Here is a 15,869-nt window from a genome sequence, read left to right on the forward strand (position 1 = left end):
TTGCTTCAGTCTCTCATTTCTCCATTTCCAGTCCACAGATGAATGCCTCATGCTCAGGCCTCTGAATCTGCCATCTCCACCTCAGTACCCAGTATCTGGCACAGGACTGGTCTGGGGGTACCCTGACAGGTCCAGAACTCCCCCAGAAGAGGGGCTAGGCAGCAGGGATGGGAGTTCTAGTAGCCTGGGAGTTCTTAAAGGCATTTACTTCCCCCAGTGCTGTTTCTCCCCCATCACCAACCTCATGCACAAAGTCTGCAGACAGCCCCATGGGGGAGGGTTGGTAGAAAGAAATAGATTTATTCTCATGTACAAAGCGGTCAGCCCACGGGACCATATACAACAGTTGCACAGAGTCCTAGAAAAAACGCATCTCTCTAAAGGCAACTCAGAATAGGTAAGGCAGGTGGCCCCCCTCCCCCCACCCCACAACACATACAGAACAAAACAGAGAAAGGAGAAGCCAGTGGCCAGGATGACCCCAGAGGCCTGGCCCTAGGGGGTCTCCCAAGCCCCAGGGCACAGGTGGATATGGCCTTGAAGAGGAGAGAGGCCCTGCCAGGCTGAGGCAAGGTCCCCCTCTGGCTGTAGGAACGGGGAAGGGGCTCCGGCTAAGGGGGGTATACTCAGGGGGCCACTGAGGGACTCAGTGTTAGCTCTGTGCCCAAGCGGGCCAGGGACCCTCGGTGGCCTCTCCTGGGACTCCACAGACCTATGGGGACTTGGATCTAAAAGGGGTCTTAGAGGATTGTCTCACCCTCCTGTTTCGCAGAGAGGGGAAGGGACTTGCCCAGGGTCACACAGCCAGGAGGAACATGGCTGACTCACGCTGGGCCTGCCTCCCAGCCCAGGGATCCTTCCTTCTCACTATTCTTGTCCTGCTCTCTTCCTAAGCTCCCTCTTCCCAGAGCACTGCGCTGGCCCCCTGGCAGTTTCCTCCTGGGACCCCTATCCTCCCAGGTCCCGGTCCCAACCATAAGTACAAAAGCAGTCAGTCCTCAGGGCCACAGGTGGCCCCATGGCTATTTCTAGTCCTCCAGCCAGGCTGATAACTGTCTCTAAGACCCACCCTTTGCCCATGCAGATGTCTCATGTTCTTGCCTGAGGATCCTGGGAGCCAGTGAGGGTGCCCCCAGAGGAAAGGGCACAGATCTGGTAGGGCAGGAATGGGGCCCAGAAGAAACCATCCGGCCGCCTCAGAGGAGTGGCCTGGAGGGTGGAGACTGGCCAAGGTGTGGTCAGAGGTGCAGAGCAGGGCCCACTGCTCATTGGTTACCCCTGTGCTCTCAGAGGACAAATGACAACGTCTCAGTGAGGCTGGAAGTCTTCCATCATACAGACGAGAAAGCTGAGGCCCGGGAAGGTCAGACCTCGCCCAGGGTCATGGGGGAAGTCCTGGCCTAGAGTCGGGACCCTTGGCTCTGGTCCCAGGGCGTGCGGCCAGGCCCATGGAGGGCTGAGGGAGGAGGCCTGGGCAGGGAGGGGTCCCAGGAGGGGCTCACTCAGCATCAAGGCTGCAACAGCCGTTGATGGGAGCCCTAGCGCCATCCAGGTCAGGCACCTCGTACTCCTCGTCCAGGAAGTCCAACGAGTTGTTGCTCGGGAGGCCTCGGATGGTGAACTTGTGGGACACCTTGGTCCAGTGCTCACGATTAGAGGCCACGCGTTCATACAACTCGGCCGCCTTGGGGAATAGGTCTTGCAGCAGCCTGGGGATGGATGGGGACAGGTTTAGAGGTCAGAAGTCAGACTGTGAGCAGCAAGAAAGATTAGGGCTGGACCACAGGTAGAACTTCCACAAGAGCATTGGAAGCTCAAGGACAGCTTGACCATCTCTTTCCATAAAGGACCAAGGATGAAGCAAACGGCCCATTTAGGGGCAAAGCAAGAGACGGCTGTGCTCAGAGACAAGGAGTGGATGAGGTGGAGCAGGGCAGGCCAGCACAGCGCTTGTGTCTGCTGTAATGGCCACAGCCAGCCCCGTCCCATTCCCATAGCATCCCTGGGCAATGTCCCCAGCAGGCCCCGTGAGCTCACTGACTTGTAGATGGGCATTGCGATGTGCTCCATGAAGCTGATCTGTAGCTCGGGGATGTAGGCCTTCTCACGGTCCATCATCTCCATCGGCCTGTTGCCCATGGCCTTCTCCTGCAGGCATCAACTTGTCAGGCCTGTCTGGTCCTCTCCATGCTCCAGAAACATCTGGCTCAGGCTAACCCAGCCCCTCCTGGGCCCAGACTAGGAACCCTCCCCAACCTGGGCACCCCGAGGTCACACCCCACTTACCAAGTCTCCCTGGGAGAAGAACTCTTTGTAGATCAGCTCCTGAAAGGTCAATACTCTGATTATCTCCTGTGAGTGTGATCCACCCGCCCACACTCCTCCATAGCCCATTCCCAAGGGGGCAAACTGCAGCACTGGGACCTCAGGACCTGTCCTCACCATCCCTGGCCTGGGAGGAGGACGGTGGCTGGGTTCTGGCCCGCTTCCCACCAGCCACTCACTGATTTGTTTTGTGACCCCTCAGTGAGTCCATGCCCGTCTGAATCTCTCCACTGTCACCTGAGGTGGTCTAGGTTTCTGCCTCCCCCACAGGCTGAGCTCAGCACTGGGAGGGCATGCAGGCTGCAGGAGCCACACAGAGCCAGGCAGGGTGTACAGCCTGCGCCTTCCCAAGAAGGAGTGGCACTTACCGCAATCTTCCTCGTGGTCTTCCAGCCCTTGGTCTGGTCAGAGAGGTCACAGGAGGTCATAAGGAGGCAGAGAAGGAGGCTGTGGTGCTGCTTGTTGGTTCGATCGTAGCCCACTGTTGGGGAGAAAACAGGGTCAAGGAGAGGGACTCAGCATCCTGGGTCCCTGAGGGCAGGGCCCCAGGGCCCATCCCAAAGTGGCGCAGGGAATTCAGCACCCTGGATGGGAGCCAGGGATGCAGAGCTGGGTGTGCCTGGTGGGCTGATGTTGGAAGGGATGGGTCTGGACCCTGGGGATGCTCTCCAGGAGAGTCCCCCTCTTGGTGGTCCCTCCCCAATCTTGAGACCCAGGCTAGAGGCAGGCACCTTCGGCCATCTTTTGGAGGTCCTTGAAGATGCGGAGGTGGTGGGCCAGGTCTGTGGCCAAGATGATGTCCCGCATCAGGTCCAGCATGCGCTGATAATCCTGGGTGGGGGTGGGGGTACAGGGTCAAGGCCCAGACAGCCCACCCCCTACTCCCCTAAACCTCAGGAACCTCCACCCCTCAGCTCCACCTCTTCTCCCATCTCAGGCCAGCTCCCAGCTCCCACTCCCTGGCCCCCACCCCCAGCCCCATCACCTTCCGGGAGAAGTGGTCAAAGATGTTGCAGCCGTGGGTGTTGAGGATGGCAATGGCTTGAGCGAAGTGGTGCCTCTGTGGGGAAAGGTGTGGTGGGGCCCCAGCTGGGGTGGGGGTGCTCCTCCTCACTGACCCCAAGGGAGGAAGCAAGCCAAGCCCAGCCCAGCCCTGGCCCCCAAACTGAGTAGAGCAGGTAGAACTGGGGAGTCGGGGGTGGGGGGCCAGTTCCCTTTCTGGGCTCTGTTTTGACCTTCCATGTGACCCTGGGCAAGTCCCCGGCCATGTCTGAGCCTCAGATTCCTCAGCTGTCAGTCGGGCAGACACAACAAGGTAAGCTCTAAGGGCCTCTCAAGCTGGAATGATTCTGAAATGATCCCTTGGAGTCTTCGACACTAATTCATGCAGGAAACATTTGTGTGCTGACAGGGAAGGGCAGTGATGAGGCGAGGGCAAGACCCCTGTCTTCTGACGCTGAAGGGCTGTCACTCAGAGGAGGGGCTGACTCAGCCCAGGGCGTGGAGGGCAGGAGCCAGGCTGCCACCAGGCCTCCCAGGAGGAAGCGAGCCCCTCGTCTCTGGGGGTGTGCAAGCAGGAGCAGTTCCAGAGGGGTGTTGTGGGGCCAGGGTGGGGCAAGGCAACCTTGAAAGTTTGGTTCCCACTCATGCCAAGCCCTGTGCCAGATGCAGGGAACTCAGAGATATCTCCGATTTTGTTTCTGCCTCCAGGAGCTCCCACTGGGGCTGGGCAGACACAAATCAAACAGTCTCAGGCAAAGCTGAGCATGACAGGACAAGGAGCCCATGCCAGGCTGGGAGTGGAGGGGGTTTCACAGGGTGTCCTTAGACATGCAAAGAGAAACAGGCTAACTACAAGGCCTCCCTGGGCAAACCTGGGCTTGGGCAGAACCTACAGCCTGACTGGTAACCCCAGCAGGGGTACCCTTCCAAGCTCATCGGGAACAAGAGTCAGACGTGCCCTGGGGGCGCCGCAGCTCTCCCAGTCTGGGTGGAAAGCAGGGCTTGGCATGGGGAGGAGCCGGGCTACAGTCTAGCTTCATATTAATAAGTCATTGGCCTTAAGGGGACAATGGGGATGGGGATACTGGGAAGAATGGTGGTACCTCCATGACAGAGCCTTCTGAGCTATAGAGCGCGGCCAGCACAGATTTCTGGAAAGACCAGAGAAAACTCCATCACTCCTGACATCCAGAGGCATATTAGGCTTTGAACAGCCCATCTCCTCCCACCCCCTCAGCACTCCCGCGTCTCCCATAGCCTGGGAGAGCCTCTTCCCATCTCTCAACTGGCTCCTGGTCTCATGAGCTCCCACCACCCCTCAGGCTGGAGGGGTGAGGCTCCCAGACACTCTGGGGAGGGTGCCCACTGTAAGGAGGGCAGGGTCTCACCGAGGCCACCTGGAAGGAGTTGTTTGTGCCTCTGTGGTCCAGGTCGTGACACATGCAGGAAATAAACAAGGCAAAGATCTCCATGTCCCTGGTTGGGAGGAGACAGAGGACAAGGAGATAAGCCACAGCTCCCTCCTCCACAGGAGGGCCGGCTGGAGGAGATGGCCACGAGAAAGGGAACTGCTCTGTGGTCAGTGATTGAGCTCTTGACTGCACATGTCTCGGAACCACCTGCACAGGGGCGCAGGACCCTGGGTCCCCATCTTGGAAAGAGGCCTTGTACCTTTCGCACTGGGCTGTTAAGAGGATCCTGTGAGGCAATGCATGGAAAGTCTGCCACACAGGAGGTGCGGTTCTGTCCCCAGGAAGGGGACCCCAGCAGTTGCCAGATGGGCACAAGGGCAGCCACTCACTCGAGGTAGTTGGTGAGCTCCAGGTTCTTGTAGAGCAGGTAGCAGAAGTGGGAGACAGAAAAGGCGTGCATCCAGTTGTGGTAGGGGGGATCCCGGTAGCCCTTCTTCACCATCAAACAGAACCTGGGGGTGGGGAGAGGGCGGCACATGGGCCTCAGGCTCTCCTCCTCCAGCAAGCCCTCCAGGCTCTGTCCTGCCCCTTTCTTCCCTTTTCTCAAGGTCCCCAGTGTCTGTGAATTGCCTCTCACTGGTAGATCCTCCCACCGTTACAAGTCTGGGCCTCCCCTAGACATCCTCAGAGGTCCTTCCCAGAGCCCAGGGAGCAATGGACGTGAGAGCAGAGGACAAAGGGAGGCAGAAACAGGGCTGCCGGCACACAGAGGGGAGGGCTGGGGGTACACACCGGGCCAGTGTCGGGCAGTCAATTTTGTAGTTATTGATGAAATTCATGTCCTGCAGCATGCTCAGGATGGCCTGGAGAGAGCAGAAGGAGGGATCAGAGAGACTGTCAGTTTCAAGATGCACCCTACTCCCCTTACCTTGGCCCTTCTTGAAGCCTCCAAAATTCTGGAGTCTTAGAACTTTTAGATCTAAACTTGAGAACCAAAAAATGGTACAGCCAAGCATTCTTGGAGCCATGAACTTAGAAATAGGAGATCTAAGAACTCTTGGAACCAAGTTCACACAAAGTCTTAGAAAAACAGGGAGGGAGATGCCAATCCTGAGGCCATCATTGGTTCGAGTCCAGCCCCTGGACAGGCCCTGTGGCCCATGCTGGCAGACCATATGCCCCCTCCATCTCTTGATGACTCTGTCTTGCCAGGAATTTCCTATGCACATCAAACTTCAATCTCTGGCTGTCCATCCTCCACAGTCAAGCAGGGTGAACCAGCTCACCATGGAAGTGTCATCCTCGGGCAGAGAGCGAGGAGTGTAGGTGAAATTGGCAAAATTGGAGTCAATGGCAGCCACAGGCTGGATCCCATCGTGGAGAAGTTTGGTGTATTCATCATCAGAGACCTGGAGGGGACCAGCCAGGGCATTAGAAGACAGTCTCTACCCCATCCAATGTCTTCAACCTCAAATGCCCACAGTGGCGGGGACCTCCCACTCAAATGCACCCCAGTTGGGTCTTCCATGGGTTGTCACTGGGCAGGAGAACACCATCATCCCCTCACCATCCTGCAGCCAACCTACTGTGCCTCCTTGCCTGGGCCCACCCTCGTCTCTAACCGCCTCTCTTTGCTAAAGGCACCTCTTCTTGACACCATGGTGGCCTTTCACAGACAATAACTCAAAGATTCCTTCTTTGGGGAGGACCATCCCAGAGCCAATCCTTCCTGCTACAGTTTTGACCCCAGCCACAAAGTCTGGGGCCTTTTGGTTTGGACACAGAGAAGAGGAAATGTTCAAATTAACGATGACCATCACATACTCTGAACTAAAGTTCCAGATAGCTTGTCTTGCACAGGGTCTGGGGATGGTACTGCCTAGGACTGCAGGACCACTGTATCTATGGGAGCTGCAGAAGGACCCTGAGTGGGCTTCCCAGCTGTCAGCAGTTCCCAGGATGGGAATTATCCCTGGACATGGGGAACACCTGGCTGAACCATGTTCTCCACTGGGCTGAGTCTTGCTGCCTGCTCTGGGAATGAACCAGAAATTGCTTTGCAGAAAGGCTGCCCCGAAGGAGAGCAGGAGAGCAAAAGGCCAGGCACTGCTCTTATCTTCAAGAGAGGGTGATCAGAAAGCCCAGCCTGATCCTGGGCACCACAGGATTCATGGAGCTAGGGGAGGAACAGGGGACTACAGGGGACCCTGGGGCCCTGAGAAAGAGGGTAGAAGCTCTGTGCAGGGCTCACCTTCATGTGATACATCATCATCTCGTTGGCGAGGTGGCTGCGATACTGCGCCTCGTTCACTTTCTTGTATAGGAGGGACTTGTGGGGGAGAGAGGGAAAGTTAGGGCTCAAGCAAGGTGGCTGTGAAATACCCAGGACTGGGACAAAGGGATCAGATAGAACCTCCCCCAACTCCTGTCCCATGCTGGGCCCAGTCTGAGCCTTCAAGCTCCAGCTCAGAATAGGGAGCCCTCTCCAACTTTCATCCGGACCTGCCCTCGCTCCTCCTCCCCAGGGCCTCTTAGCACTTGATCTAGCACTTTTCATGCTCTCCTGAGCCTGCCCCAGCTTCAGTGATGGAGCCTGAGGCCCCTAATGGAGAAAGAGAAGCAAGGGGTGGGGATCGCATTAGGGATCTAGGGGTTGGATTCCCGGGTCAGAGCTGCCAGCTGTGAACAATGAGACCCAACACATCCCCACAAGAAGCTAAACAGGGGCTCGGGTTGAGGTTGCTTTCGGAAAAGGGGGAAATAAAACAGGTCTCCCATAGTCCTAGGAGGCTAACTGGACAGGACTGGAAATAGTATCCCCAATTTTCTGATGGGAAACTGAGGCCAGAAGTGACCAGTAGGTACTCAAGACTGCACAGCAACCCAGCAGCAGGGCGCTGAGCCCCAGGGGCGGGCACAAACCCATCGGGACAGAGCAAGGAGAGCCACTGTGGAGGGAACAGAGGGTCCTGCATGGGCCTGCCCCGTCCCGCTCACATGGGCAATGCTGATGCCACAGTAGATGGAGAAGGCTGTAGCCAGGTCCTCATCAAACTTGCTGAACCATGGTCCGTTGATCTTGTTCACCAGCTCGGCCACACCGATTACCTCTGGGGACCAAAGAGGAGCTAGGATGAGCCAGTGGACGTGTCCGATGATCTGTCCTTCCAGGGTGTCCTCAAGGGACATCACATGCTTGGGAAACCCCGCCCCTTCGGCCCGGGGATGCTAGGGTGGTAGAGACGGCTCGTGGACCTTCTGCTCGGCTCCGCCCCGTGGACCTTCTGCTCGGCTCCGCCCAGTCCTCTCAGGCCCCACCCCGGCCCTCTTCTGGAGCCACCACAACCCGCACCCTGGTTCTCGTTCTTGATGGGGAAGCAGAGGATGTTGCGCGTCCGGAAGCCGGTGCTGTCATCCACGCCTCGGTAGAAAAGCGGATGTGCGTAAGCGTCTGGGATGTTCAGGATCTGGCCGGTGGTCGCCACATGACCCGCGATGCCCTGGTCAGCAGGGATGCGGATCTCATAGCTCTGCCCGGGCAGGGATGGAGTTGAGAGGAGGGTTAGTGGCCGGTCACAGAGCGGACTCCCGGCCCCCAGGCCACACCCTCCCTCCACGCAGCCCTGCCTCACCTCATCTTCCACCACACCCCCATCGAACACCTTGGCCACCAGCTCGTTCTGATCCAGCAGGAACACAGAGCAGCTGTGGAGAGATGGTGTTGGTCCACAGGGCCGTGACACCCCTCTGTGACCACCCCTCAAATCTCAGGACTTGAGGTGAAGCCTAGATTTCTGAGGCCTGAAGGGAGTGATCGATGGTGAGACTCTCCTCAGGGCTAGCTGACTCCAGACATTAGTTCAGATGGATATATATATATATATATTTTTTTTTTTTTGCTAGCACCTACCATGTACCAGACACTGTGTTAAGAGCTGAGGACCCACAGCCTGCAAAGCAAGCAGCGCGCCTGCTGTCACTGGATGTTACAAGCTAGTGAGGGACACAAGCATGAAATAAATCTTGCAAGACGTGGGTCCTGCAAGGAGGCAATGGAGGGGATGTCCCTGGTGGTTTAGTGGTTAAGACAACATGCTTCCAATGTAGGGAGCATGGGTTCAGTCCCTGCTTGGGGGACTAAGATCCCACATGCTGAGCAAGCCAAATAAGATGACAACAGAGGGGGAAAAAAAGAGGGGAGGAAAAGAGAGGTGATGACTGGGGGCCAGGGCCTCTCTCTCTCTCCCCACTCCTGGGTGGATTCACTCACATCTCAGCATTGCTGAGGTTCCTGGCCTCTGTGATGATCTCCTGGAGCAGCACGGAGACGTCATCTGCGGGAGGGAGAAGCATGGGGGACTGTGGTGAGACCAGGCTGGAGTGCTGACAAGCCTGCCTGCCTCCCCTCCTTGAAACACCAGTCCCCCGACTCCCAGCCCACAGCCAGGCATGGAGGAGGGCAGTGCACTCACCCAGGTGAGTGAAGAGGTTCTTCGCCACTTGGAGAAGAGCCTAGAAGAGAGAAAAAGGAGATCACAGGGAATCAGGTTGCAGGGGTTCACCCTCTCCAGCCCCCTGCCTCCGTCAGCCCGAGGGTCTTCTCATTCTTTCCCTAGGGCTCGTGGGACAGGCCAGAGACTGGGAGAGTCTAACTGTATCATTTGGCTCTAAGGGAAGGAGTGGGAGTTCTAGCCCCAGGGAGGGTGAGCAGGAAACCTGAGTGTCACATGTGCGGTCCCCTCGGACTCTAGCCATCCAGACGTTGTTGTGATGCCCAAACCGAACACTAGAGGGCAATCGCATACTGGGCCTGCAGCCAGAGGTGCAGTCCTGAGGAGCTCCAGTTCTCCTCTTTAAGAGACTACCAGGGGCCTAGGGAGTGTCCCCTCCACTGGCCCCCAAACACATGGGCTTTTCTCTCATGGATGACTCTCTTGGGCTGAGAGCTGGGGGAATTGGTCCCCGAGAGCGGTCAGGGCAGGCCACGCACCTGGCACTCACACTTGAGCTTCTGCTCCTTCTGGAAGGCCAGGGTGCTGCTAAGCACCGTGCTGGTGTAGTGGAAGCAGTGCTGGATCACGTGCTCATCCTGGTCTGTGAATCTGCCAGGTGGGGTGGCGGGGGTCACCGCAGAGGGACAGACCACAGTCTGCTCTCCCCACTCCTCCTCACTTCCGTCCCTCCAGGAAGCCCACCCAGAAACCCACCAGCTCACCTCACCCTCCTCTGCTGGGGCCGCTCACCACCCAGGTGGCTTGGGCCAGCTTCTGTCTCAGACTGGGGGAGCTTCTGGGGAGCGGGCTCAAATCCTTTTCTGCCCCATATGTGTTTTCCTCCTCAGTCTATTGCTTCTCAAAGCCAGAGACTTCTCAGAGTCTCCCTCCTCTGACTTCAGATTTACCCAGACTGAGGCTGAGTCTTTTCCCTCAGACTGGAGACTCGCCCAACCTCAGGCTGCCCCTCTCCTCCAACCTCAGGGAGGGGCGGTGGCACTGCTCTGTCTCATCCAGCTCCTATACTGTTCTACCTTCTCTGGAAACTGCAGGCCCCGATTTGGTGCCTCCACAAGTCCTGAGGTGGTTGTGGGCAGGGCAGTGCCTATATCATATTCTCAGAGCTCGTGGGCATCTGACAAGACTGGCCTGAAATCCTGAGGAGGTCATTCAATCTGGCCACCCAATGATTTGTCACCAGGGAGCTTTGTGGGACTTGGGCTGGGGCGGGACCTGGGCTGCAGACGTGTGTAAGCCTCTCTGGATGGGGATCATGAGTAGATGGAGTATTCCTCAGAGACTGACCATTTCTCAGCCCCCAGATTTCCCTGCCAAGACCCCTCCTCATTTGGGGGCTGCATGCAGTGCTCCTCTCTGCTGGGGTATCCCCCACTCATGCTTACCATCCAGTGACTCAGGTCTAGACCCCAATCCCCACCGCACTGTGTCTGTCTCCCCACCTTCCTTCCCACTGCATTTGAGGCCCCTTCATCTGGTCCCACCCACCTCTCTCCCCTATTCTATGGGCGTTGCAGCTTCAGCCACAGTAAGATCCTCATCATTCTGAGAAAACCTCAGGCTCTTTCATACTTCATGCTTTTTCTCACACTGTTCGCTCTGCCTAGAATACCTTTCCCACCGTCCCTGCTCTGTGCCCTAAAAATAAACATCGAGTCTCAAAGCCAGGGACCCTGACTGTATCACTCCCTGTCCAATGCAGAGCCTGGTACAGGGGAGATGTTTGCAAAGTGTTTGCTAAAGTCTTAAATGTACCTCTTCCCCTGCCACCAGCCTCATCACACTCCTAGATGAAGGGATGTTCTCAGGGTTCCAGACTGCTTCTCTACAGTGCCTGCTCTGAGCTGAGCACCACCTTGGCTCATGTAATTATTCAGCACTCACTCCCTGAAAGATGTGGAACCTCGAGATGACCTTGTCTCTGCCCTGAGCCTCAAGGCTGTCACCCAGTCCCCATCTCGTTTCCCTTCTGATATTTCCTTTCCTCCAGGTCCAGGACCATCTCAGAACCCAGGCCGGCAGCCAGAGGCCACAACCCTTGCTGGACTTCCCACTCGGCACTCTCCCTCCCCAAAGGCCTACCCGAGGCTGGCCAGCCAGAACAAGGTCAGACACACTCGGTATTCAGTGTGTGCTTACCGAATGGCACAAATACTCCCACACGAGGATGCTCACCAATTCCCCATGACACAGACCCCCATCCTCCCTGCCTCAATTAGTCCTGCCTTGTCCCCGCCTTCATTCCCCCAGGCTTCCATGCTGGCAGGTCCTGCTACTCAGACCCGACTCTCAGGTCTCGGCTCCACCCCTGCAGACACTGTCCTTGCGCTTCTGACACCACTCTAGTCCCAACATCTCCAGTCTCCACTTCCTGCAGGAGCTCTGAGGCCTCAAACCCAGCTTGCCAACTGGGGCCCCAGAGGCCAAGCATCTTGTCAGCATCTCTCTGCATCCTGAAATCAGAATGCAACCCCTCACCTGCCCACTACTCCCCGCTGCTGGGCATGCTGGACCAAGTGTGGCAGCATTCGCATCCTGAATATGCCCCCAGGACAGATGTGGCTAATCACAGCACTGTTTCTCACTAAACTAAAACAGTGCTTCAGGCAGCAATTAATAAGTTGGTGTAGGACATGAAATCTGTGATACCACTTCTATACCCCAAATCTGACCTCAGGTCTTGAGATATACTTCCTGACTAAGCCTGTGTACCTGAGTCTTGTCCTGCCCACCCTTCTGTTTCACATGGTTCTAACAGCTGCCTTATCAATGCCTCTGAAGAGCCTCAGCTTCGCCCAACCCCCATGCCTATTCCCTTGAGCCACTGTCCACAACATCAGTGATGCTCTGTGGGTCCCAGAGAGTTCACCCATCCTAGAGCACATTGGTCCTCCATCAGTTACCAGCAGAAATGCTAATATAGGGATGGCAAGTCGGGGGAGGGCCAGTACCAAAACATGGATAATCCACACTGTAGGAAGTGGAAACGAGAAGGGAAACTTGTTTGGACCTCAGCATGATTTTACAAAGCCCAATGGAGCAGCAATAAGGGTCTATTGCTCCCATAATCTCAATCTCTTGCACAGAGAAACCACTCAACCCACCACTGCTAGAATAGTACCTTCTTCCCAGTACCCTTCTTACACTGTTACCCAAGTCAAGCCCTGCCCAGCCTCTCAGCTCCATCTCCTGACCCACATCCCTCCACCCAGACTTACAAGTCTCCTCCGAGTTTGTTGAAGGCGCAGGCCAAGGCCACGACCTGGTCAGTGGCCCGGCTGATGACAGGGACACAGAGCATGGCCTGCACATCACAGCCCAACATGGTTTGCAGCTGTTGCACATCCTCCTGCAAAGGAGAAGCAAGAGGGGAGGCAAGTCAGGGCAGGGAAGGAAGAACATGCTTCCCTCCCCCGCCTTCCACCACACTCTGCAACAGGAGGGTCTGAAGGGCTCAGGCAGGGTGGGAAGTGCTATGACACAGGGTGGGCCAGGAGAAAGTTCCCAGGTCTTGTCTCCCCTATTCCTAAGTTGCCCAGGCCAGAGAACCTGGCCCTGGACACTGGGCAGAGAGCTCTCCCCTTGTCTCCTCCCCTGGTCCAGCCAGGCCATGGCTTACGGAGGTGAGATCTTTCAGCTGGATAGACTTCTTGTCTTCCACCACTTGGCCCAGGCGTCCTGTGGTCAACTGAGGGAGTGAGGAGAGAGAGTCAGGGCCCAACTCTTCCCAAGATCAGGCCATGTCAGACCTCTCCACTCAAGTCTGGAAGTTTCAACCACCTCTTCAGTCAGTCCCAATCGTGGATGGAGCCAACACTGAGGAGTGGGGGTGGGGTGGGGGGAGTAGGCTCTTGACCAGACTCCTCCTTGGAGGACTTAAGGGTCTTCCCTAACTAGGAGATAAAAAAGAAAAGTAAAAGGATTCTCACTGATCCTAATGGATTCTAAGAGAGCCAAGCCCAGAGATACTCCAACAGAAGTGACCTGGCCCCAAGTAAACCTTTCTGTAGATTGTGAGTGATTTCTCCTAAGGGATCCTGATCATGAGAGGTTGTGATCTCTCATAACGTTTCTAAGTAGATCTGAAGGTCCAGATAATTCCATCAGATTCCAAGAGATTCTAGTAGATTCCAGTCTCACTGGGCAGATCCCAGGAATGCCTGGTCCGCTTTAACTGTTTCTGCAGACTCCAACACAGGCGACAGACGCAGGACTCACCGGAAAGCTGATCTCTTCCTCCAGTACTTTATCTCCAATGACCTGATGGGCAGAACGACAGGGACTGGTTAAAGGACAGGCGAGGTTTTTCCTCTCAGAGACCCAGATCCCTCGCCCTGCCCCACAGTGGCTCTGGGCCCTCACCTTACAGGAGAGCTGGAGATTGTCCTCGGATACCAGTAGGAGGCAGCAGCGGGATGCCTGGGTCTCCTGTTGCAGCTGAGAGGGAGGGACACAGCGAGGGGCTGACCTCGCATCTCGGAGATCCCCACTCCCCACCCTCTGCCTTTCTGAGGCTCCGCAGGTAGGTGGAGGAGAGTGGAGGGGCAGGACATCTGAATCTGTACTGAGATGGAGGGCTCAAGGGACTTCCGTCCGGGAGGAACACAGAGGAGGGGTACAGGGACTCACATATTGGAGGACTTTGAGCTGCAGGGAAGAGGCGTCCAGGTCGTAGAGCTCCCCTGCAATGGCGGGGCAGGAGTCAGACAGAGGGCCCACAGATTTCCCCCAAGGCTGTGCGTCCTCCAATTCCACCTCCTACCCAGGTCAGGATCTCCTCTTCAGTGGCGGCCCCTGCCAGCCCCCGGCCGCGCCCCCGCCGCAGGCCCCGCCCACCCCGGCCCTTCCCACCCATGGCCCCGCCGCGGCCGGGTCCTCACCGCAAAGCTGCAGGATCTTTTGGTCTTGGTCTGTGTACGCGACCCCACCCTTCTGGTCTCCCGCCGCCTCCTCCGGAGGATTCTGGGTCGCTTCCGGGGCCGCGCTGGACTCGCGCTGCTGCAAGGCCTGCACCCTTTTCAGGGCCACCAGGGTCTGGGGCGGGCGGAGCGATCAGCAAGCCACACGCCCCACCTTTATCGCCCTCCCCACCTTGGGACCTCTAGCCTTGGTTTGAGCAGTTCCCTCTGCCTGCGGTGCCATCGCCCTCCACCCCCACTCCCGTGGCTCCCCCTTTCCCCGGAGCGTCCCTTGGTCCATGATCAGATAAATACTGGGTTTGTCTCCACCCCTGGCCCCCAGACTCTTCCAAGGCAAGAACAGGGTCAGATTGCTCTGTCTCTAGAACCCATGGGGAGTCATTGTCATTGAGTTCTTGTTAAAGTCACAAAATCATAATCTCAAGGAAGAGCCTCAGTATCATTATGTAGATATTTCTTCTTCAGTTCAGTGAGTCGCTCAGTCGTGTCTGACTCTTCCAGACCCCATGGACCACAGCATGCCAGGTGTGCATCCCTGTCCATCACCAACTCCCAGAGTTTACTCAAACTCATGTCCATTGAGTTGGTGATGCCATCCAAGCATCTCATCCTCTGTCGTCCCCTTCTCCTCCTGCCTTCAATCGTTCCCAGTATCAGGGTCTTTTCAAATGAGTCAGGTGGCAAAGTATTTGACTCCCCTTATCTGGAGAAGGAAATGGCAACCCACTCCAGTATCCTTGCCTGGAAAATCTCATGGACAGAGTAGCCTGGAGGGCTGCAGTCCATGGGGTTGCAAAGAGTCGGGCATGACTGAGTGACTAATACCACACACACACACATGTCACTAGTACTCTAAGTAGGTCAGTGCTATCCTTATCCTGATTCTCAGATGTAAAACTGAGGCTCAGAGAGCTTAAGCGACTTGCTCAAGGTCACACAGCCCGAAAGTGCGGCCCTGGAACCCAGCTCTATCCATCTCCCTGGCCAGATCATCTTCCCATCAGTTATGATGAGGGTCTTCAGCAGCCCCCATCCTACCCCAACCCTACCCCCACGTACATGCTTCTCCACGGCCTGCAGGCTCCACTCCTCATCGTCACTCAGCTGACCACAGTGCACCTGGAGGGGAAGGAGAGGGGAACCAGCTGTGACCTCCCCAGCCTCTTGTCTCTACCAGATCGCCCTCCCTATGCCTGGCACACACCTGTCCCCACCAACACACACACACTCCAATCTGTGGCCTCAATGATAAGTCCATCCTCTGACCAAGCAGATGGCTGGGAAATCCCCTCCTCCAGGAAGCTTTCAAGGGCTAATCCAAAGAAGTGGAACTTTTCTGATCTCTAACTTTTCAGCCACTGTCCCATCTATAGCACAAACCAGTTGTATAGTGAGGGACAGGGCGTGACCTTGGACCCCCTCTCCATCTCTCAGTCTATGGAGCTTTTCAGGCCCTGATGATATAATCAGTGTTATTAACTTCAGCCTCCCAGCTCCATCCTTTCTGAGTTGGGATTTGAGCCAACCCTAAGTCTGGGATAGGGGAAGAAGTCCACCGTTTACAATACATCTGTTGTGCCTAAAGAACTCGGGAGAATGGATGGCTAAATGAAGGAGTCAATGAATGGAGTGACAAGGTACTTTGCCTTTCATGTGATTCTCACCAGCCTGTAGGTCAAGCTTCCATCTTTCAGACGGAA

The 15,869-nt window shown here is 56.4% G+C and overlaps 1 protein-coding gene across 4 annotated transcripts in view; it reads right to left on the bottom strand.

The window, feature by feature from the left end:
* Positions 1-263: 263 nt before the first annotated feature.
* PDE2A (phosphodiesterase 2A) overlaps positions 264-15,869 on the bottom strand; it is a 67,623-nt gene continuing 52,017 nt past the window's right edge. For 2 of the 4 annotated variants that reach the window (XM_055423600.2, XM_055423601.2), the window contains 25 exons: positions 15,229-15,288; positions 14,131-14,284; positions 13,880-13,932; positions 13,613-13,687; positions 13,469-13,510; positions 12,870-12,938; positions 12,469-12,599; positions 9,730-9,841; positions 9,212-9,251; positions 9,010-9,073; positions 8,372-8,444; positions 8,092-8,269; positions 7,737-7,849; positions 6,991-7,068; positions 6,026-6,148; positions 5,532-5,602; positions 5,129-5,251; positions 4,716-4,803; positions 4,431-4,478; positions 3,311-3,385; positions 3,057-3,156; positions 2,694-2,806; positions 2,287-2,325; positions 2,042-2,148; positions 266-1,709 (listed from right to left, as the gene is read on the bottom strand). In XM_055423600.2, coding sequence (XP_055279575.2) covers positions 1,499-1,709; positions 2,042-2,148; positions 2,287-2,325; positions 2,694-2,806; positions 3,057-3,156; positions 3,311-3,385; positions 4,431-4,478; positions 4,716-4,803; positions 5,129-5,251; positions 5,532-5,602; positions 6,026-6,148; positions 6,991-7,068; positions 7,737-7,849; positions 8,092-8,269; positions 8,372-8,444; positions 9,010-9,073; positions 9,212-9,251; positions 9,730-9,841; positions 12,469-12,599; positions 12,870-12,938; positions 13,469-13,510; positions 13,613-13,687; positions 13,880-13,932; positions 14,131-14,284; positions 15,229-15,288 — 2,340 coding nt within the window. In that variant the 3' untranslated portion in view covers positions 266-1,498. Of the gene's footprint in view, positions 1,710-2,041; positions 2,149-2,286; positions 2,326-2,693; positions 2,807-3,056; positions 3,157-3,310; positions 3,386-4,430; positions 4,479-4,715; positions 4,804-5,128; positions 5,252-5,531; positions 5,603-6,025; positions 6,149-6,990; positions 7,069-7,736; positions 7,850-8,091; positions 8,270-8,371; positions 8,445-9,009; positions 9,074-9,211; positions 9,252-9,729; positions 9,842-12,468; positions 12,600-12,869; positions 12,939-13,468; positions 13,511-13,612; positions 13,688-13,879; positions 13,933-14,130; positions 14,285-15,228; positions 15,289-15,869 lie in introns of all 4 variants that reach the window. The other 2 variants (XM_088843168.1, XM_055423599.2) reach the window with 2 other exon arrangements.

Source organism: Moschus berezovskii, chromosome 14 (assembly GCF_049115385.1).
Source record: "Moschus berezovskii isolate FMDL1 chromosome 14, NW_MosBer_1.0, whole genome shotgun sequence".
In the NCBI taxonomy this organism is placed as follows: Eukaryota; Metazoa; Chordata; class Mammalia; order Artiodactyla; family Moschidae; genus Moschus; species Moschus berezovskii.